General features: G+C 31.6%; 2 protein-coding genes across 3 annotated transcripts in view; one reads left to right on the plus strand and one right to left on the minus strand.

Moving 5' to 3' along the window:
- Positions 1–24,785, plus strand: part of LOC118187713 (elongation factor-like GTPase 1) — a 352,553-nt gene that overhangs the window by 113,066 nt on the left and 214,702 nt on the right. For both annotated transcript variants that reach the window (XM_085810767.1, XM_085810768.1), the window contains exons 20-21: positions 5,521–5,650; positions 5,977–6,799. In XM_085810767.1, coding sequence (XP_085666893.1) covers positions 5,521–5,650; positions 5,977–6,799 — 953 coding nt within the window. The remainder of the gene's footprint in view (positions 1–5,520; positions 5,651–5,976; positions 6,800–24,785) is intronic.
- dsx-c73A (doublesex cognate 73A) overlaps positions 17,023–24,785 on the minus strand; it is a 43,890-nt gene continuing 36,127 nt past the window's right edge. The window contains exon 4 of the mRNA XM_035357989.2: positions 17,023–18,561. Coding sequence (XP_035213880.1) covers positions 18,467–18,561 — 95 coding nt within the window. The 3' untranslated portion in view covers positions 17,023–18,466. The remainder of the gene's footprint in view (positions 18,562–24,785) is intronic.

Consider the following 24,785-nt stretch of genomic DNA (forward strand, 5'->3'; position numbering starts at 1 on the left):
CTTGCTCTCAGAAAATCAAAATAACTTAAGCATTTATTTCTATCACATATAAAGTCACTTCTTTAACTTGAGAACACTTGCTAGGACAATAAATCAAGCAATATTTTTCCTTTTACACTACCAGAAAAATAAGTTCACAATTGAAACATTTTCTGTAAAACAGCTATCTACCATAATCACTCCTGATTAGTAGATCAAATTACTTTTTTAGACATATGCCATTTTTGTCTAAACTAGAATTGTAATATCCAGTTCTAATTTATGTTTGCTATTCGCATTTGTGCAATTTATACATTCAAGATTATTTCTGGAATCTTAATTGTTATGTCCTTTTTGTGAGCATCTGATGCATATAAATTATTTTACACATTTCTTGTGAAAATGGCTAAATTCTTAACACCTAATATACCTTTCTGCATCGAGATATTTTCTGATTGATACTTAATAGCATTTTAAATTTATTTTACCTTGATTGATAGTTGCTTTAAATTTATTGAGTTGGATATTTGCAACTCAGTGAACCTTAATTTTTTTTTTTTTTTTACTTTACATTGACTGTAATCTCTGGACAGAATTATCTGAAATGGCACTGTTTGGCAATGCTCTTCTAACCAGTATATCTTCCTGCCTCTCTCAAATTAGGAGTTCTTTCTGCTGCGTAATACTTACTAACATAGACTTTCTACTTAATTCTCTGAGGCGTACAACTTTTTGAATCTCCCGATGAAGGCCTGTGTTTAATCAGCATTTATTAATTAAAAGAGAGAGCTAAATTTATATAATTAATAATTTCAGTCTAAGTTTTCATGAACTTTCATTCATTAAGATGATATTTAGTGAAGTGAGTAAGAAAAATATTTTAAGTTAGAAGTTAATATATACCAAGTGATGAAAAATCTCATGACTGGGTAAAAGAAATCATGCCACTCAGGGGGTTAATAGCTTCTGACACATTGTTGATTATGAGTGGTTACTAATTTAAATCAAAAATGGTATTGGCAAGAATACTTTTTGTGTTCAGTTAACTTTGATATATTAAATTGTTAGAACAAAGTAATATTTGCATGAGATTGTCTTTAAGAGATGTCATTATAATGTTCTATCAAGTGTTTGCTTGCATTTTATCTGCTAAATATAAAAGAAGTACTGCAATAGAGTATTTTCACAGTATTGCTGGAGAATCTGTAAGCTGTCCTCTGCATTCATAATACTTTGAATTTATCCGTGCAATGGCTATCTGAACGTAAACTTGCATGATGCTTCACCTGTAACAACATTTCAGTTGTGATATTTGATTTGTATGCATAGCACATTTGGCAGTACTGAATTGTATTTTACATGCCTTTTCTATAATTATGCAAAATATCAAGATTTTTTTTATACTTATGTATTATCCCATCAATTGTAAAAATGCCATAAAACAGCATAATTTAGCACCAATCATGGATAAGCATGACTTAACAGCACATTCATAGTATATGTGGTTTTGTATGATTTAATCTGATTAATTTTCAGAAAGCCACCTTTTGCTTTTTATGAACAAGGATATTAATCGACTGTTACTGCTCTATTTTTTCCTTGCATTTTGAAAAAATATATATATAGTAAAATTTCGAACCTGCATTCTACAGAACAGCAATGAGTGGATTATTTTCGAAGTTATGTGATCTTACCTTTAAAAAAAAAAAAAAAAAAAAAAAAAAAAGATTAATGGACATGTTATGGTCAACTGAATATGGGCGTCAAAACAGTAAGATATTGCAACAATTATGTACCACATTTTTGTTTTTGTGAACAAAGATTTAAATTAACTGTTATAGCTGTATTTTTTTTTTTTTTTTTTTTTCTCTTGAGTTTAGAGAAAAAGAAGATTTAAAATTTGGGACATGCTTTTAACAAAACAACAAGCAGTAGATTATTTTCAAAAGTTATGGTATCCTACCATAAAAAAAAGTGTGTATTAATGGACACAATATTGTCAGCTGAATGTCTGACAAAATATTGACAGATTGGAACAATTACCTGTACTTTGATAAAATCAGAAGATTTAACAAAATATTAAAAATCGAAAAAAGCTTTTTTTTTTTTTTTTTTTTTAATGAAGCACAAAAACTGAGCAGTTCGAACCATTTACTGGTTGTTTATTTAATAAAAAGGAGATAGTTCCTTCAAAATTCCATAAGAACGAGTTTCACATATTTGGCAGAATTTCTGCCGGCTTTCATAATCGATGGAATAATATATAAGTACTAACTTTTCTTTTAAAGTATTTTAGAAATAAAGCTGTGCTGCCATTAAAAAACATATAATAATAACCTTAAGAATATTATGAGTTTTTTTAGTATGTCATTTTTTATGTATTAAAAAGTAATAATTTAAATACCTTGAAAGCTTTTTTAATTAGTTATTTTTACTGCATAATATAAGAAGAATTGTATGATTTCATAATGTAGATGGTAGACATCAGTTTGACAAATTGATGTCTACCATCTACATTTGTTTATACAGTACAAAGTCCGTAACTCGAACATCCATTATCCGAAATGATCTATAAACCAGACCTCAAAGCCATGAACTTTTTTTTGTATGCTTTATGCATGTGCATTTAATATATAACGGACGGTATAAGCTAGACTAAAATTATCTTTACTGATTAAGGCATTTCAGTTAATGTTGCAGATTGCACAGTTCATTAATCATCTGGTTCTACAGAAAAGGCTCTAACTGGTGTCAAAGATTCCAAAGCAAGACTAACAATTTTAACGTACACACATGCTGCAGGAATGCACAAGTGCAAACTTTTCGTAATCGGAAAACATGCATGACCTCGAGCATTTAAAGGAGTAATGATTTTCTCCGTTGTCGTTGTTAGTCGGTATTCTCAACACAGCAATAACAGGACTTAAACAGTGGAACTTTGTAACTGAACAAGAAATTGTGTCTATTTATAGAATTAAGGAGAAAGTATTAGCACAAAAAACAAAGCAACTTAAACAACTTACATTGAAAGAAATGTTTAATAAAGTAAACAAATAAATATTAAGCTTTTTTTTTTTGTAAAATTTGGATCATAACTGCTCTTTATTTCATAAATTATGGTTTCATATTTTTAATTGTATAATTTCTGCATGCCATCTTACCAGATTTAAATTGATGATCTATAATCCGGAATTGCCGAAGTCCCGATGAGTTCGGATTACGGACTTTGTACTGTATGTTTAAAAAAAAAGTTTTTTATATAGTACAAATTATACAGTACAAAGTCTGAGGTCCGGATGTCTAATATCCGAAATGATCTAAAATCCGGACCTTAAATTTACCAACAAAATTTTTTTTAGGAATTTGTTTTAATGCTTTACGCATGTGCATTTGATTTTTTTCCCCTGTAAGAAAGCATGTGGAGAATGTGAATTCTTAATTTCACTTTGGTACTAAATAAAATACCTTTTTTAAAAGAAATGATTATTTTAGCATAAATTTGTGTGATCAATAATTTGGCTCTGTAGCTTTGTATCTGCTATTCCAATTAATGGATTTTGTAAAGAAATGTAGAGAAGTGGTAATAAGTGAAGATAGTATAATAGAAGTTTTTCATAGTATTAGCAATGTTCAAATTATCAATCAATTAATGGACGGTTGAATCTGTAGTATGGTTATATATCCAAAAGATACCGTTATCAAAAGTGAAGAAAGTGATGAGAGGTTATTGAAAACGAAAAAATTTCGATTGACAAGTTAGTGAGAATTCTCGACGCAGCAACTACAGGAGTAGAACAGTGGGAACCTTGTAACTGAACAAGAAATTAAGTCTGTCTACAGAATTTGAAGAGAAAGTATTAGCAGAAAAAATGAAGCAGCTTAAACAAATTGCATGCAAAGAAATGTTTAATAAAGTAAATAAATAAATATTAAGCCTTTTTTTTTTTTTGCAAATTTTGATAAAATATTTTTTCTAAATTTTGATATTTTGAATTTGATGATCATAGATGCTTCATTATTTCATAAATCACAATTTCATATTTTTAATTTTATAATTTCTGCATGCCATCTCGCTAGATTTAAACTGATGATCTAATATCTGGAAAGATCCCAAATCCTGAATTGCAGAAGTCCCGACGAGTCCGGATCTCGGACTTTGTATTACACTGAAGTGACAAAAGTCATGGGATAGCAATATGCAAATATACAGATGGCAGTAGTATCGCATAGAAAATGTATAAATGCGAAGTGCTTTGGCAGGGCTTTCATTTGTGTTCAAGTTATTTCATGTGAAGAGGCTTTGACTTGATTATGGCCGCAAGACGAGAATTAACAGACTTTGAACGCGGAATGGTAGTTGGAGCTAGACACATGGGTCATTCCATTTCGGATATCGTTAGGGAATTCAACATTCCGAGATCCACAGTGTCAAGAGTGTGCCGAGAGTATCTAATTTCAGGCATAACATCCCACCATGGACAGCGTAGTGGCCGACTACTTGCACTTAACGACCGAGACCAGCGACGTCTGCGTAGAGTTGTCAGTGTTCACAGACAAGCAACACTGCGTCAAATAACCGCAGAAATCAATGTGGGACGTACGAGGGACGTGTCCGATAGGACAGTGCGGCGAAATTTATCTTCCTTGGGCTATGCCAGCAGAAGACCAACTCGGGTGCCTTTACTGACAGCACGACATTGCCTGCAGCGACTCTCATGGGCTCGTGAGCATATCGGTTGGTCCCTAAACGAATGGAAAACCGTGACTTGGTCAGATGAGTCACGATTTCAACTGGTAAGAGCTGATGGTAAGGTTCGAGTGTGGCGCAGACCCCACGAAGCCATGGACCCAAGTTGTCAACAAGGCACTGTTCAAGCTGTTGGTGGTTCCATAATGGTCTGGGCTGTTTTTACATGGCATGGACTCGGTCCTCTGGTGCAACTGAACCGATCATTGACTGGAAATGGATAACTTCAGCTACTTGGAGTTCACTTACAGCCATTCGTGGACTTCATGTACTCAAACAACGATGGGATTTTTATGGATGACAATGCGCCATGTCACCGGGCCACAACTGTTCGCGATTGGTTAGAAGACCATTCTGGACAATTCCAGTGAATGATCTGGCCACATAGATCGCACAACATGAATCCCATTGAACATTTATGGGACATCATCGAGAGGTCAATTCATGCCCAAAACCCTGCACCGTCAACACTTTCACAATTATGGACGTCTATAGAGGCAGCATGGCTCAATATTCCTGCAGGGGACTTCCAACGACTTGTTGAGTCCATGCCACGTCGAGTTGCTGCACTTCGCCGGGCAAAAGGAGGACCGACAAAATATTAGGAGGTATCCCATGACTTTTGTCACGGATTTGTGTATATTTAATTTTTTTGTCGAATGCATTAATGTGTTAATGTATGTGTCTCTTATTTCTGTACTTAAAAAGTACTCTTTTTGTTCATTAATTTTAATTTATACTACATATGAGTTGCTTAAAAAAGTATATTAAAGTTTAAATTATTTCTTGCATAGATTTGCAAAGATAGAGGTAAATGTTTCAGCACCAATTGTTCCATTTCGTGAAACAGTTATTCCTCCGCCGAAGCTCGATATGGTAAATGAAGCTATTGATGTAAAATCTCAACAGAAAAAAGTACCCAAAGTAGGACTTAAACATTTTTATTATTTATCTGTTTATTATTTGCATTAGATTATTTTATAGGTATGTTGAAGATGCCATTTAATGTTACTGTTCATTTAAACAAATTTAGTTAACAGAAATCTTGACAATAAATGAAGTTGCATAATTGCGCTTTTTGCCCAGAATGAGTAATGCTTTTTTTTTTTTTTTAAATTTTCATTCCTTTCTTTTTTCTTAATTAATTTTTTTATGTATTTATTTATTTTTTTAAGAAAAGGGTTTTTACAAAATTAGCTTATTTGTTTTATTTTAATATATTTTTAATCTAGAATTATACATCTTTACAGGCAGAGGAAAACATTGAAAAGGATCTCGAAAATGATGGGTACATCAAACTAAAAACTCCGAATAAAATATCTTGCATTCACATGCATGCAAAACCTCTCCCTTCAGAAATAACACAATTTTTAGAAAAGAATGCAGATCTGTTGAAAGTTATTGATCAGTCATACTCTTCTTTACATAGTGACAATAATGATACATGTCTAAGTTCTGAAACACTTAAAGTTATAGCAGAATTTAAAGCTAAATTAAATGATCTTTTTGTAAAATCTGGAAATGAATGGAGAAATGCTGTTGATAAGATATGGTCATTTGGTCCCCGTAGATGTGGACCTAACATATTACTTAATCAAATACCTAGCTACAGTAGACCTTCAATATGGACAGTGAAAGATCCAGATTTCATTCCTGAATCTCCGCATTTTAATTATGATAGTTCTTTTATCAGTGGTTTTCAGCTTGCCTCTCTCTGTGGTCCTTTATGTGATGAACCTATGATGGGTGTTTGTTTTATAGTTGAAGACTGGACTTTTGAGAAAGAAGTATCTTCAAATACTTGTGAAGAAACTGAATCTGTTGCTGCAGATAAACAAGACTTTTCTAATTCTGTATTACTAGATCATCCTGTGCTACAGACTTTCTCAGCAGATGCAGCTAGTATTGCTTCAAGTGGACCTAGTAGTGCTAGTAGCACACCATTTGGGCCCTTTACAGGCCAAATAATGTCAACAGTGAAAGAAGCTTGCAGAAAATCATTTCAAGCACAGCCTCAAAGATTAATGGCTGCTATGTATAGTTGTAATATACAAGTGAGGGCAGAGATATTAGGTAAGTTCTTTTGTAAATATTTCATTTTTAATCATTTTAAAAATTGAAATGCATTAATTTTTTTATGAATTACTGAAGGTAAGCCCCAGTTAATAGCCATCTAAAAATAGTGAGAATAGTATGCTGCTTTACAGCATAAATAAAAATATTAAGCTATTTTATTATTGATTTGCATTTTTCAGTAAGTATAGTTTGAGTTTCTAAACATGTAAATTTAGGGTGATTTCTCATAAGTGTAATAAAATGTAAACTGATTTATTCTGTCAGTGGTTAGCAAGCAATATTGAACAGTAGTGACCTTAAAACTATCTACATACAAAATTTTTCACTAGTTTTATGGTATCTTATATTACAAAAGGCAAAAAGAAAAAATTGTATTTGACATAAACGCATTCAGCTGATCTTGAGAAGATCAGTGAGAAAAATCTTTTTTCCCCCCTACAATGTGAAGGAGCAGCCAAATTTTTCCCTTTCTGCCTGGACCAGTGGCCGAGAGGTAAAGTTGCTGAACACCAGTAGCCTTGTCTGGGTTTAAATCCCTGTTAACAGGCTGGCTGCATGGGCATTTTCATAATTTCCCCATGTGTAATGGATACCAGCCAGTTTCCTTGAAAGTCCTTTATAGAGGCAGCTGTCCCCTTAAGCAGATAGTCTTTATGTGCTTTGCCATAATGAAATAAACCAAACTCTAACTGCATGCAGTGTGCTTATTGCATCAGATGGAAGTACATTCACTGGCATTAAACTTAGGGCATTTATTTATTGCATTTTAGACACTGTTATTAATATTTAACAATGTTTTTATCCAAAATGCCTGCAGTTAAGTTTTTAATTTATTTTGTTAACTTCACTGCTCATTATTATGCAACATTTGAGTTATGTCATAAAATAAAACAATGCAATATGCTATAAACATCAATACAATAATTGATCCACCTATATTTAATTGCTATGTGATGTTTATTTATTATTTAATTTCGTTTAATCTTCATTTAAACGCATCGTGAAGTCTCAAAATATGTATGAAACTTTAAATTTGGATTTATTCTCTACTTTTTAATCCTCCCATTCTCATTATCATGCAATTCATACTATAGCAAATTTCATGCATTTGCTTATTTGATTCATTAGAGCACTGTGGACTTACTAGTTTTTTCTCTTTTCTGTCACTGACTCTTCTGCGGTTAAAAATTGATGTTTTTATTGTATTTATTAGAGTAACTTAAGATATCTTCAGCAAAAAAGGGAACAAGTGGTTTATCACTGTGATAATATTCAAGGAAAGGCAATAATATTTTCAACAGAGAGAGAAAAAAAATCAAATTTTATCAGAAATGTTTTATCTTTAGTTGCCTCCAAAATATTTGAGAAGGATTTCGATGAATTTTTTTTTAAACTTCCCCATTTCAACTTCTTTAATGTACAGTAGCAAGTCATCCCATATTTCAATGGCTCTTTCAACTGCTGGGACATTTTGCAACCATAGGTAAAAGCAGATTTTCAGTTAAACTTCTACCCAATAACTTTAGTAATTCATGAAAGTTAATTCAGGAAAATTAGTTTCAATTAGTTGTTTTCAGCTTTAAAAATATTAAAATTTTTTTAATTAATTAGTTGTTTTCAACTAATAATTGTATCGCCATTAGCAAAAATAATGCATTACTATCAACAGCATAGGATTAAACCAAATACTTAATTGTCTATTGAAGCTTCAAAACGTATTTCCGAACTTCACTTTTTCTTGACTAGCGTTACCGAATTTGCCCTTGGCGACCTAAAATCGAAATGGAGCCAACAGATTTCCCGTGAAATCGATAACAGACCCTCTGCAGAAATAAACTCATAATCCCGATATCAGAAAACGAAAAAAATAAGTTTGATTTTAGTTTTAAAAACGAATCCTCGTGGAAAGTTAATTTTGTAGAACAGGAGACTAGCTCCGTGTCTGAAGAGTTAAATTCCGTAGTAATTGTTATCCCACAAAATTTTAAAGAAGCATGAAAATCAGTAATTGCCGAAGAATGGGATGAGGCAATGAAAGAAGGAATTGACACAATGAAGAAAAGAAAGGTTTGGGAATTTGTCGAAAAGCCAGAATATAAAACTATGCTAGGAAAAAATTGAGTCTATACATTAAAAAGAGGTGAAAAGAATGAAGTGGTTAAATACAAAGCACATTTAGTAACTCAGGGATTCAGGCAGAAAAGAGGTGAAGATTTTGATGACGTTTACAGTCCTGTAGTAAATTTTTCAATCATAAGAATATTTTTCACTATACTGGTATGTTTATATGGATGGACTAATTGTCAGTGAGATGTAAAGAATGCATATTTATATGCAAACCTAAATGAGAAAATATATATGACCCAACCAGAGGGATTTATTGAAGAGGAAAATAAAGTGTGTTTATTACACAAGGCCATTTACGGTCTACATCAAAGCTACCATGAATGGTTTTGTGAATTTGAAAGTACTTTAGAAAATCTTCATTTTAAGAGAGTACAATGATGTAATTGTGTTTATAAGAGTTCAAATGTAATTCTCTTGTTATATGTAGATGATATTGTGATTTTTAGTAAAGATCAACATAGTATAGATAAGTAATTTCTTAGCTGAGTAAGTTTTTTTATCTTAAAGTATTAGGGTAAACTAAAACGTTACTTAAAATTGAATTCTTAGAGAACGAGAATGGGGATTTTATACATCAGCAAAAATATATCGAAGAAATTTTTGAAAAATTTAAACATTTCCAGATACCAATAACTTATCTTCTCATAGCTAAAGGCACTAATTTATCACCAGTAAATTAAATACTGCAGACTTATTTACAAAAGGGGCGACTGCTGTTAATTTAAGGAAGTTTTATTTAGATGTTTTCAGTGTTTACAAACAATAAGTGTTTTCATATAATAGAATTGAACTATTTATTTATTTACTACGTGCTCCGCCCTTAGGCACTACACGGAAAGGGAGGGATGCCCCGTGGAGGTCTTTTTAAGGGAAACTGGCTCGTATCCATGTTACATATGGGGAAAACCACGAAAACACCCATGCAGCCAGCCCGTTCGCCAGGATTCGAACCCCGGAACGAACTACCAGTGTTCAGCGGCTTTTACCGCTCGGCCGCTGGTGGGCCAATAGAATTGAATTGAATAGAGCTTCTGTAATTCTGTGTAAGTTTTGTTTTTGTCTTTGCATGAGGAAAAGAGGGCCGTTTGTTGACTTAAGTTTTACAAGACTTAAGTTTTAAGTTTGTTGACTTAAGTTTTACCTTACAAGAGGTGAGCATGTCAAAAATTTTATAGCAGAACATAATTTAATTCTTCATAATAATGATAACAGCCTACCTACGTATGAAACAATACATGGACGTGGATGGCCTGACTTAACTATTACCTCATATCAAATCGCTAACAAAATTTTATCATGGGAAGTTTTAGATACCATATCGCTATCTGACCATAAAATAATCTTCATTCAGAATAGATCTTAATTTTGAAATAACCTTAGCTCATCGGTTTAAAATTAATCCAAGATCTATTAAAACTTTTATTCAGCTCATGAAACAAGATCTCTTCAAGATCCATCGGGAAATCAATAATTCATCTGATAAAATCACACTCAATAAATCAATGGAAAACCTTACAACATTCATACAGCACTGCTGCAAACAATCATTTATAACCCAAGTACCAAATAATAAACTTAACTTAAACTGGTGGACTAAAGAATTAAGGATACAGAGAAACAAAACAAGAGCATTCTATAGGAAAATGAAAAAAGCCTCCCTTCAAGAACTGAAAGATAAATTTTACATTATGTACTCACAACAAAAAGCAATGTATAAAAAATGATACTATCAGCTAAAAATAAATGCTGGAGAGATTATTGTACCAAAAACACAGAAAGATATGGAAATATTTACAAGATCTGTATGAACAAAGTTTTTAAACCAACCCAAATCTCCATTACTTCAAACCTCAATCAATCTCAACATCAAGATCAAGATGCAACTTTAATAACTCTTTCTAATATCATGGAACAAGTTTTTCAACAAGACTCCTCTCAAGAAGATACTCCTGAACAATCGTACATCAGAAATAATAATACAGCTCCAGATACAATGGATGACTTTCCATTTACATTAAAGGAAATCTCTAATATAATAAAAAATTTAGCAAGAAATAAGGCACCAGGACCAGATGGAATACCTAACCAAATAGTCCAACTTATTCATTCTATTGATCGAACTATTTTCTCAGATCTCAGTAAAGCACATTTCCTACTCATTTCAAAACTGGTCAAGTCATTTTGTTTAACAAACCAAGCACAGATACAAATACTCTAAAGTCATAGAGACCAATCAACTTATTACCGGTAATAGGAAAAGTCTTAGAAAGAATAATAGCAAATCGCCTACGACATCATCTAACAAAAATAGAATTTATCAGCAATAATCAATTTGGATTCATCCCGAATAAATCGACAACGAATGCCATAGATTCAGCTTTAAACCAAATTCATATCAATAACTCCAATAATCTGCATTCTGATTTTATTTGCCTGGATCTAACCAAAGCTTTTGACTCATTATGGTGGCCATCTGTACTTGAAGCATTAAGAAAAGCAAATTGTCCAAAAAATATATTTAACTTACTTCAAGATTATCTATGTGAAAGAAAAAGTTTTATAATATACAACAATAAGATAATAGAATATGCCCAACAAAGAGGTTATCCACAAGGTTCCTGCCTTAGTGCTGACCTTTGGAACCTTACGTTTAACTCAATAACATCTTTCAAATGGCCAACCCATACACAAAATGTTGCTTTTGCTGACGACGCAGCTTTTGTGACCAGTGGTAGAACAAGAAATATTCTGGAAAATAATGTAAATAAAACTCTTCATCTTTTTAAAACTGAATGCAACAAATTGAAACTGACAATAAGTGAAGAAAAATCAAAAGCTATAATTTTCCATAAAAAATCTCAAAAAATCACTCGACTACCAAAATTTTCAATAGAAAATAATAGAATAAAAATAGTTCCAAAACTTAAATTTCTAGGCATAATCATTGACAAAAACCTCAACTGGATTGAACATCTCTATATCAGAACTAAAACACAAAAAATAGCAAACAACTTACGTTATGTCCAAGGACTAAATTGGGGACTAAATCCTCATATTCAAAAAATATTGTTCAATACAGTAATAACAAAAATAGTCTTATATGGTGCAGAAATTTGGGCGCAGCCTATGACTGTTCGGAAACAAAAACAACTGCAAGCCATACAACGTCAATTCCTTCTCCGGATCACAAAATGTTATAAAACAACATCAAATGCTGCCCTATGTGTACTTTCAGGAATAGCACCTCTTCATACTTTAGCACAAACTGAACATGCAAAAGCCACAGTTCTCAAATTAAAAAAATCCTGCATATTACATGATGAAATATTTAATCCAAACAATTTTGAAATTTCAGTCAATCCCTACAGAAGACATCCTGCCTCTAATCCTAAAATATATAGCACAGTAAAACCTCCAACCAATCATATATCTCCACCAATAATATATACAGATGGATCGAAAATGAACTGAGGAGTTGGCTGTGCATGTGTAATACAAATTGATCATACCCAGAAAATAACTCTCCAAAATCGTCTCTCCAAGGAAAATAGTATCTTCCAAGCAGAATTACACGCAATTTGAATGGCAATAGAATACTCTATCGATAACAATTTACAAAAAATCAATATTTTCTCGGATAGTCAATCAGCAATAATAGCTCTACAAAATCTCAAACACACATCTGAAGTAATTCAAGATATTTTTAACAAAATTATCCAATATCCTCAAATATCACCAAACATTTTTGGATAAAGGCTCACGTCGGAGTTCTTGGTAACGAAGAAGCCGATTCAGCAGCCAAATCAGCTACTACCAACAATAATATCCCTTCAAGAAAAATCTCCTGGCCGAAATCATACCTCAAGAAATATCTACATAAAATCAGCCTCCAAATGTGGGAAGAAGAATGGACAACAATAAATACAGGAAGACAATTACATCAAATAGCACCTCATGTAAATGATACATGTACAATGGTCAATGGTTATATAAAGTGCTTTTTAACTGGACATGGGCCATTTCCCACATACTTCTTCAGATTCAACATCTCTAACTCTGAGCAATGTGTATGTGGAAATAAAGGTGATCCAATCCATTATATTACTCAATGTCCCTTAACAAAGTCAACTCATATTAAATTGCCTAATTCAAATATCAATGCCTTCCTTCGTTTTGCAATTACCAACAAACATTTAAAAAATAAAATAGAAAATACAATCAAATATCTATCTTCAATAGGCAAAAATTTATGTAAGCACTAATGTAATTAATGTCAAAATTCATTTTTGAAGCTGCAATTCATCTAAAACTTTTATTATCTAATTATCTTAAAAACAAACCCTTGCAATAATAATGATATAGTAAAAAAGGGAAAAAGAAGAGGAAGAAGATACAAATTCATATAATTAACTTTATCTCAAGGAAATATTAAGAACTGTTATAAATTATGACTGTTAGCCTATAATTATTATAGCTATTATAACTACTATAATTATATCTAATAGATATATCAATCAAAATATTGACATACTATTTATACTGTTATATTATACTATGTACTATTTTGAGTATTACTTTAAAAATAAACCGAAGTGTAGTGGGACTATACCTACATTACTCATAGTAAACATTGGGTGTCCCACTACATTTCCACCTGAACCTGAACCTGACTTAAGTTTTCCTTATGCAAATTTTGATCGGAGGTCAGTCGACGGTAAGCTAACGAGATTGCCGCTGATTGGTTGATGAAGTCAAGATCGGCAGGTTGGCCGATTATGTATATACACTGCTCGACATTGGAAATGCAACACCAAGAGTCACGCTTCTGTTTATTCAGTGACAGTCGCCGCATACGTGTGTGGCGTCGACGTGGAGACAGAGTTAATCCGGCAGTAACTATGGAATGCCCCACTGCACGACAATGTGGCATAATGGTTTGGGGCGCTATTGCCTACGATTCCAGGTCACCTCTAGTTCATATTCAGGGCACTATGACAGTCCAACGATACTTTGATAATGTACTGAGGCCGGTGGCAATCCTCTACCTTCAGGGGCTACCTAATGCAATTTTTCAGCAGGATAAGCACCCACCACACAGTGCTTGCATCTGCCAACATGCTCTGCAAGGTATACAGATGCTTCCCTGGCCACCGTACTCTCCTGGCCTGTCACCAATCGAGCATGTGTGGGATGTGATTGGACGCCGTTTGCAGTCTCTGCCCCTACCTCATTCAGAAGACGAACTGTGGCAAATGGTTGAAAGGGAATGAAGAGCCATCTCTCAGGACACCATCCGCCCTCTTATTGACTCTATGCCTGGACGTGTTTCTTCGTGCATCGCTGTCTGCGGTGGTCCTATGTCCTACTGAGCAGATGCTGTTTCTCGCTCTGTATTCTGACTATCATTTTGAAATAAAGATCACTTACTGCTGCTTGCTATCTCTGTCTTTTTCCAAATTTCATCACTTTCTGACCACTCCTTCGTGGTGTTGCATTTTCAATGTCAAGCAGTGTATGTACGTCGGTATCGGCGGATCACGTCATGCAAGTTCGCATGATAATTCTGGCATATCAGCAGAACTAGAAACGAGTGTGTGTGTTCTGAGTTAGCATTATGCTAGTTTTCTTTACTTCAAATGATTTTAAATGTAAAGGCTACAGTGTTAGCTTATTTTAATTTACGGAATAAAGCATGAATTTTATTTAAATTAGTCTTAGCTTTATTTAAGGAAAGTAAAATATGCTTTGCCAATATCCCCACTGTCAATAGTTTTATTGAGTTAGCGCATTTTTATCAACTAACCACATTTTACTTTTTAATTAATTATATGGATTTTTACAGAACACCTCTAGTATCCAAAATTACATATATATTAGGATAAATATTTACTTTACTATATATGTTAAAAAATGTTTGGGTATTTAGGCATGTTGTACTTTGAAAAATATTTAGAGATAAAATTAGTCTCCCACCTATAAATCATCTCAATGAGGCAGATGAACAAGTGACCTTGAAATGCACTTTATTTGCATTTTCAGGTACATGACTTTTAAATAAACGCTGAATAGCTAAAGACACCGAAATAATGTGTTCACTTGCTTATCTGAAATTCTTCCCGGCTTTGATAGTTTTTAATCTTAGATAAGGAAAAAAAAAATTGGTATTTCGGTATTTTCCCATCAGCTATGAAAATCAGCATACATCATGCCTGATGGCTCTTTGTTTTAGTTAGATAACCTAGAGATACAAGTTATGGGTATGACATGTAAAAGAAAGTTTAAATATGATCTCAAGTTTTCAGATTATCTGACAGATAATTTCATTAAAATTTGCAAATATCAACCCTACAGTAAAATATCCCTTAAGGTATTTTTTAACTCATTACGTGCTCTGCCCTTAGGCACTACACGGAAAGGAAGGGATGCCCCGTGGAGGTCAATTTAAGGGAAACTGACTCGTATCCGTGTTATACATGGGGAAAACCATGAAAACGCCCTTGCAGCCAGCCCATTCACCAGGACTCAAACCCCGGACCAAACTACTAGTGTTCAGCGGCTTTTACCCCTCGGCCGCAGGTGGGCCCCCTGAAGGTATTTAAAATACAAAATATATCCATCTTCTTTGTAAACTCGGTGCCACAAATTCACTTAAACGCAAATATATAAATGGTACCATGTTATTTTTTTTTAACTATAGAGGTTATCTATGAGTATTCACGCCAGTATAACCAGTCTCAGAATTTTGAAAACACCCCACTGCTTGATGAACTTTGTAAGGTGGGAGAGTCAAAAAATAGCAGTTGACTTATATTCTGTTGTATAAAAATTAAACTTTCTTATTAAGGATCGGGTTACTTAAAACCAAAAGGAAGATTTTACGAATGGGTTGTGATGCTGTACTTACCCATGACTGACACTAAATCACCTGTTTAGCAACAGTTTCTGTTTGTCAAAAATCGATGGGAAAATATGTAATTACCAAAAAGTGCTTTTTTTCCTTCTCAGCTATCTAGGAGGAGTGTAAATTATTGCCCAATTTAGTAAGAGTTGTATAGTATAGTCAATCATAAAAAATTTCTATATTTTAATCCTTCTATATTACTTTATAACTATATAAAGAAACAGTGAAATTTTACATTCCAGATTGTGCTGAAGTTTTTGCAATTTTTATAGTGGGAAAGTTGTTGCATTATTGATTGTAAAATATTATTATTATTTTTCTTTATTTTTTAAATGACTGAAACTAGAAATAATAATTTAATTTTAACTATATAATTAAAATGCCTAGTGATTTTATAAATTTAGGATATGATATTTCATCATGGTCATCGTTATTCTTTTATCTGAACAAAATTTTTAACGATACCTGATTTAATTTCTTTTCTTCGACTATCTCTGTGCCTCGTATACATTTAAAATAAACTTTAACTATGTAAATAAGTCCCATAAATAGGGGACTGTCATCATATTATCTATTCACTTCCGTATTATTATTTGTCTCGTTTTCTCCCTAATCTCTGTATTGAGACAGCCGGTGCACGGCAATACAAACTATACTACTTGCAGATAAAGTAGTCATGATGAGAAGTTATGTATGTTAAAAAGCTATGCAAATACGTATTTGCCATTCCAGACAAATTTGGAGAGCATATTTTCTGTAATGACAACTTAATAGTCAGCCCAAATAATAAACAGGTTATCAATAGAGACATCTGAAGCAATTTTTATTTTAACATGATTTGCACCATTTCATAATTATGTAAAAAAAAAAGAAAATAATGTAATTAAGGAAGTAAAATCAGCTGTAAAATATGACTGGTCTAAAGAGAGTTTGCCTTGTATCTTTTTTTATTATTCAATGTGTTCATTTTATTAGATTGCTTTATTTTTTTATCAGAGTAAAATGACCGTTACCTAACCACGTTTTTCATGTTATATTTATTTAACCCTTAAACCTGCGGTATCAATGCTTAGTATTTATGGCTATGTTAAACAAAGTTAAATTTGTAACGTTTTTGCATACTGATGTGCATGATTGGTACATATTTTTAAATTCTTTGAATGGGAATAATAATAATAATAAAATTACACAATGCAAACAGGTAGCACTTTTATTAAACATAAACTGTTACACGATTTATTGTTCTTAAATTATTCACAAAAGAACAAAACTGTAAGGAACTTTTTTTTTTCCCTTTTGAGTGCTACTGTTCATCTTCCATTCATATATTTTCTTAAGACAATAAATAACAAAATAAATACATTATAAGTTAGAATGCATTACACTTTTTTGAATCATTTGTTAAATATGTAATATCATAGCTCATGGCACTTCTGTAAATGGTAGATTGCTATTTTTTTTAATCATCCAAACAATGTGCTTTTAATTTTTATCTTTGTTTTATAAAAAAGTTAGATTTCATAATTTTCAATGCACTAGTTTTAAGCCTGACTTGTTTAGAATATCAAAAGTTTAATCAAGCTCAACAGGCAAACAAAACTAATAACTGATATTAATTTTGAAATATTTTGTTTTTATTCGGTTTAGTTAGTAGTATATTTGATGCTTCCTTTTTTTTAACAGTTAAATAATGAAACTAATTTAAATATCTGAAATGATTTTACACATGTATGAATTCCATCATCAAATTCTTACATGTTATTTGACCATGTAATTTCCTATTTTATTTAACTGTAGACATATAATACGAATGTTTGGTGTGAGCATCATGTAGTTTCTGGCTTATTAGACTAGGTATCCTAAGCATATGCAATTCAATATATAAAACACATAATTTTGTGAGATTTTTTTTCATTAGTAAACATTTTAAATATCTAAATATTTACATTACATACTAAAAGTAATACTGAAAAAAGTTGTATAATTTTTGCATATTAGTCGAGATCATGTGTCAGAATGGAATGCGTGAACTCCTTAATTGTACATATTACTTCTCAGTTGTGCAATATAAAATTCTCTTTGCTGCTTGTCGTTAAACACATATTACAAAAATATATCAGTTTTAATTATGATGTTGTATTTAAAAGTCAACCTAATATTTTCATGCCACAGTTTCAGTCACATTTTCACGGGATTTACTGTATCTTACAAACTATTATCTGATGAGCTAAAGAATGATTCTAAATCATGTATATAATTTAGCAAGAATTTAAAAAACTTCGTTTAATAATTTTCAAATGGTGTTATAATTTCTTTCTCTTTGAGAACATAAAAATTTTGATAGTTTGAATTTTTAACCGGTAAACATTATAGATTGAAAAGGGGGATTTTTTAAAAATTTTTTTTTTTCCCCAGTTGGCAAGAATGATTTGTTCTCAACAATATAACATAAGTGTTTTGCTATGTAGGTTGAAAAAAAAATGAATCTTGCTATGACCAGATGAATTTTACCATCTGACTTGATTTTTTTATATTCTATCTATATTTGTACTTTGAATTTTTGTCTCTAATCTTGCTTCGCAAATTTTATTATTTCATGTCATTTTAGGCTGTGCTATTGCTTTTAATTATTAAGTTTATAATAGAATAGGTAGTTTCATTCTTGTCTGTCTTGAACTCATTGTAGAATTATAGACTCCAATAATTCTGTCCCATGGCATTGGAGGATAATCTGAAAAGAATAGCCCAAAAATTAGTAGCTGGATTAGACTGAAATTAGTTTTGATAGAACTTCAGAATTCTAAATTAGACAAAAACATCCATACCATTAATAATAATACTATTAATAATAAAGTATTCTATTATTTGTTGTTTTTAAATAAAGCAAATCATTTGAGAAGAATATTTTTAAGACATTATATCTGTTAAAACATTTTAATCTTAATCATAATTATATCAATTTTTATATTTATTTCCTAGAAGTTTTCTGTCTATAAATATATTTTCTTTAAAATAAACATAATTATTTCTGGATGCTTATGTATATTCATGAAATTAAGAGACATTAAAAGTCTTAGGGCGCTGCATTACTAATACATAAACATGCTCTTTAAATTTTTTTAATTCAGTTTATTCCTGCATAAGTAATGATAATATTTTTTATTTCATTTTTCATTTTTAAATAAAAAAATTCTTACTTTATTCCCTCATCTTTGAGCTAGATGGGTTCTTAGTTTGCATCTCATAATTGCAAGTAGATTTTTCAAACCAGTTTATAACAAAATTTGTTTATTTCATTTTATTAACCTTCTGAGTAGCTTTTCAGATCTACTCATGATGAACTGTATTCTAACAGCTTCTACTAAGATGACATTTATATCATTGAAATAAGTAATTCAAATTATAAGCATATGTATACCAGCTTTAAAAAAAAAAATCTCATGACCGAATAAAAGTGGTCATGCTTCTGGTCATGCTAACAAAGTGGTCATGCTAACAATAATTTTAAAATTTAACCATGAGCATGGTTAAATTTTAAAATTATTGTTAGTTTTAATTCAAAGTATTTTTGTTAATAATGGTAATTTAAAAAAGAAGGGAGGGAAAATTTTTATAAGTATTACCAAGGCTGTTGATTCGACAGGTAAAATGATCGACTCCCTCATATGTGTGTAAACATATAGCACATGTGCTAGAGCTTATTTTTTTTAAAATATAAAAGAAATAATAGATGCACAGAAAAAAATTGATAGCAAATTATTTATACTAATTAGCATTTATTATGAAGTGGAAAAACTGACATTAGTAATTTCTAAGAAGCAGTCTAGCTCTGACAAGATCTTATAAGGACCATAGATCCAATTTGATAAACTTCAGAGCTGATAATGATCTTTCCATAGAGTCCTAGCTAGGGTTTTCAGTGCCCGGGGACAACTGAAGATTTCGTGCCCCCTACTGCTTGCCAAGGATGGAAAACATTTAATTCTAAAATGTCGTAACATCAGTTTGGCGCCCCTTGGATTCTGCGCCCGGGGACAGATGCCCCCCCTTGCCCCCCTCTAGCTACGCCCCTGTCTTTCCACACTAACTTGAGAAGGAAAAAGAGCTGTCACTGTTAGGGCTACTTTTTTTAACTTTTCAGGACGGATTTGTATAAGTTCTAAAAGAGGTGTCTTGCAAGAGTGATTATAATTCTCTATTTCTTCAAGAGCTGTGTAGAAATCTGCATTTTTTCATTTTTATTTTAATGGCTCTTGGTTCTTTATTTTAATTCGCTTTATTTTATCCATTTCAATATTATCCAAATATTTCTCAAAATCTAATTCATAATTGTAAGAGGATGATGGAGACTCAGTCTGCAGTCAGACTGTCCTGATTTGAATACTCCAACTGTTCTGAGAATAATTTCATTCTTAGTGAAAGTTCATAGATGGCTTTCTTTGCCGTTTTAACTTGTTCATCATGCATCAAAATTCGTTATTTGGGATCTACATGTATCGAATCCAGCTAGATCTCATTGTCTAGAAAACTGATTTCTCTTTTCTACATTGAAGAAATGAATCTTTCTGCTATAAGCCCTCCCATTTTACAAAGAACAAATATCACCTTCTTCCATTTTCACAGAAATAAGCCTCCTGTTAATTCTTCAGATATAGCTTTTCTACGTCTTAATACGGTGTAGAAAGAAGAGTTTCCAATTCTGCAAGATCATTCCACAATGTTTTTTTTAGTGAAAAGTTAGGGTTATTTACATCTTCTAAAAAATTCTTAATTCTAACAACCTCTTTATCATCTAATATGTACGTTGCTTGATCAATAATTGCTCGTTTTCCTGCTAGCATCCTAAAGATGGCATCAGTTTTGGGAGTTATTGCTGCTGTTGCTGCTTGCCTAAATTTACCAATGAAATTTGTAGTATGAGGTTTCTTCAACCTATCTTTAACGACAAGCTGTAAGGTGTGGACTGCACAACGCATTTGCTTGATTTGTCAGTTTTGATGCCTCTTCGGCAACATCATCTGAAGCTTCGTGTGAATATTCTTGAGAAGTTTCAATATTTAAGACAGTCCTTTTTTCATCTATTGTAACAATTTCTTCATCTTCTATATTTTTTTAGCCGTATTAGATGCATTATCAGTAACTATGCAAAGATTCTCCCCTTTCCTTATTTCAAATTCTTTTGAAACCCCTTCAATTAATTTCTTATGAGCTTCAGTATCTTTTACTGACAGTGTCTTCATAACCATCCTCCATCATTATTAATAAGTCTAGCATGAATTGCAGAATAGTTTACTCTGTGTCTGGTAGCTGCGTCCATCTTTATGCATATGAACTTCCCTCTGAGGTTATCTTTCAAATTTTGTTTCTGGCTCATAGCGTCATTGAGAATAAGTTTTCGCACACTTTCCCTGTCTAATGAAATCCCAAGTTTCGCTGCTATTTCAACAGGAAGCAGGTTGCGAAAGTACATAACAGGGGTACACCATTTTGTACAGCTAAGTTAATGAGATTTTTTTAAAGCTCTCAGCAGTCATAGTTATAGTTATCTTGTCTGTAGTGAAAAAAACTAGTGAGGTAAGCTTGTCCACTAGTAGAAGTACAAGGTCCTTTTGAGTTTCAAATTTGGTGACTCAACATGCATTTTGCAACCACTGGCTCTTTTTCATGTTGCGAATTATGCTACAGTAATGCCGTCTATGATCTGAAAAAGTAACTAATCAGTTTAATGAATAATGGCAAATATCACATCCATCCTCCTCCCTTATATTTATTTATTAATGTGTCAATAAAATAGCTAAATACTTTCTAATGTATATAGTCCATAAATACAAATAATAACTCAGTTTATTATTAATTTTTTTACCTCTCACCCCAGTTTTAATTTCATTTCAAATTCAAGCTGTCTAACGAAAACTGGAGTCGGAATCGACGTGTTTTAAGCGACTTCTTTTACCCCAAAATCTGCCTAACTCCGATAATAAAAGATCTTTATTAATAACAAATATCTCTGTCCAATATGCATGCTACAATTATGATAATTAAAAATCTATGTGCAAATTCATTGTAATATACTCTTAGGAAGACAATTTATTTTATAACCGATGAGTATAAAGCATAGTTATTATAAATATTAATTTAGAAATCAAACAACAAAAATCGGCGTTATATTTTCAAATTTTCACGGGACTCGCTTCGATGGTTTTACCGAACAAACTTCCTCAGCTGCAAAAGCGCAAATGAACAGGATAAGGTGTAGTGATTAGATAAGATAACAAAGCCTGGACTGAAATTAAGCTAGTGGCGCCATCTGTTGATGAAACTAAAACAGTATTTCTTTAAAGAAAAGATGGATTGGAATTAGGGTCGTTAACTAGAACAGAAAGATTTTTTTCATGTGAAATGCCTCTAGAAAATCCAGTTCACCAATGGAAGATATTTTTTGAATAATTTTGACAGCAGAAAAATTGAAAGTGTGATTTTCGGACCAACAATGCTGGGCAACAGAAGACTTTTGTGTTTCCTTTTGTCTAACATATGCCTCATGCTCATCAACGCGAAATTTTAAGGCTGTCTTAGTTTGAGCAATGTAAATTAAACCACACTGGCAAGAAATCCTGTAAATACCCAAGGAATTCATATCCGGAGTGGGGTCCTTGAGTATGGAACTCGGAATTTTATTGATGGGAGAATAAACGACCCAAAAGTTAAATTTCTGTAAAGTACGTGCAATTTTATAGCTAATTGATGGAAAGAAGAAAATGACAACATAATTTTTATAATCTTCTAAAACAAGAGTGTGCTTTTTGGTGTGTTGAGACGAGAATTTTTTAACTGTTTGATTAATAATGTTGGGTGAAAAGCTCTTGTCAATAGCTACTGCTTTTAAATAAATTAGTTCTTCATAGTTTGGAGGAGCAAACTTGAAGAGCACGGAAAACATAGGAATAAAATGTTAGAATAAAAGCTAACTTTTGTTTAGTCGGATGACATGATTTGAAGTGTGGTGGAAGGCAACCGGTCTTAGCTATAAAATTGCACGTATTTTTAAGAAAGATTTAAATAAATTAAAGAATTTAATTTAAAGAAATTATGGTTTAGTTCTGGTTTCTTCAACAGATGGCGCCAGTAGCTTGACTCCTGTTCATGTTATCTTATCTTATCTCGTTCATTTGCGCTTTTACAGCTGAGAATGATGATTTGGTAAAACCATCAAAACTAGACCTGTGAAAATTTGAAAATATAACGCTGATTTTTGAAAATAACGCTGTTTGACTGCTAAATTAATACTTGTTCGGCGTGCTGTTGTATCTTTATTATAAATATATTCTTTTCTGCAATAACAAAATCATATCTATTTTGTTACATCATACATTGAATCATATATACATTTGATATAAAATTATAGCATGCAATTTTAAAATATTTTATAGTTTATATATCAGATATAAAAATATATAAAAATTTTGATAATTAACCAGCAAATACACTTTTTAAAAATGTTTCGGTTCTACTTTGGTAGACGGTTGCACGGATTTTTGGCGATTTACGTTGGCGCGGTTTTTACAGTCGTCAGCCATCTTGAAAAATGCTGTTTTTACGTATTTCACGCATAGTAAAGTATTCGAAACTTTAAAAAAATAAATATCGTTAAATATAATGGATTAATTTTTTGTTGAAAACGTTGTTTTTTAATATGGCTGGTAAATGTAAATAAATACATTTACTAAGAGTATAAAGTGTTAAAGTAAGGTTAAATTATTACTTTCATGTAATAGAATAAAAACACCGCTATAAAAACATTGCGCCAACATTTAATTGGAATAAAATATTACTTAAATTGAATATTCAATTAAAAACATTAACCAACGTTTAAAAGAATTAAATTTTTTATTTGATTACTTAAATTCAAATCCTTTAAAATAAGTTTTATAGGATATAATTATTTAACATTAAAACATATGTGGCAATAAATATCTTAGGAATTTTTGAAAAAAGTGTATTAGTTTTTTAATAAAAATTGAAGTATACAATAATAAAGTAAAAGAAAAATATGTACTTACATTTTTTTTAAGCATTTTACCTTAAGTATATTGATAAGTACCAGAAAAAAAAAGATCTTCATCTGTTATTCCCATCTCTCGCACTTCATTGAAGAAGCAATTAGCGAGGTTTCTTCCAAAAATTTTTAATAAATTTCCTCTGACCCTTGTAACAATAAATAAATCTTTGATTAAGAAATCCAGGTTGGCCAAAATAAGGTCTCAAACGGCAATTTTTTATGCCGATACCAATAATTCTTGGTAATTACCAATAACAACATTTATCTTCGAAACAGAGACATCCATTCGCTTTGAAATCTGAGGAATTCGAAGAGATGAATAATAAAATTTTAAAATGGCGCGGTAATGCACAAATATTCAGTAACCAATCAGGGAGCTGATTACATCACGCATAGAATTAAAATTATTTAGATAATCATTCATAATAAAATCATATTTAAAAAATTGCAAAATTAAATTGTATTTTAATATTTAACAGCCATAAGTAATGTTTAAAATATTAGATTAAATTTATAGATATTAAAACCAATTACTTTTAAAATAATGGGACGTCATTCACAACATAAAATGCCATAAAATATCATAAACAATAAAATTTTTATTTCAAATAAAAATGCAAAATTAAATTCATTTTTATTATTTTGAAGTCATAAATAATATTTAAAACACGGAATTTATGCATAATTAAACGCATTATTTTTTAAATAAAATGACAACAAAATATCGGTTACCATAAACAATTTGTCTAGCAATGGGTTTACCATAAGTCGTATTGCTCGCCGAAAAACAATCGCCAAAATCCGTGCAACCGTCTACCAAAGTAGCACCAATGTTTCTATTCAGACTTTTTATTTGACCCTTATTACTTAAAAAATTTATTCCAGTAGATTTTATT

This window comes from Stegodyphus dumicola, chromosome 2 (assembly GCF_044657685.1).
Source record: "Stegodyphus dumicola isolate Sdum_Otavi_A_Nest chromosome 2, ASM4465768v1".
Classification (NCBI taxonomy): Eukaryota; Metazoa; Arthropoda; class Arachnida; order Araneae; family Eresidae; genus Stegodyphus; species Stegodyphus dumicola.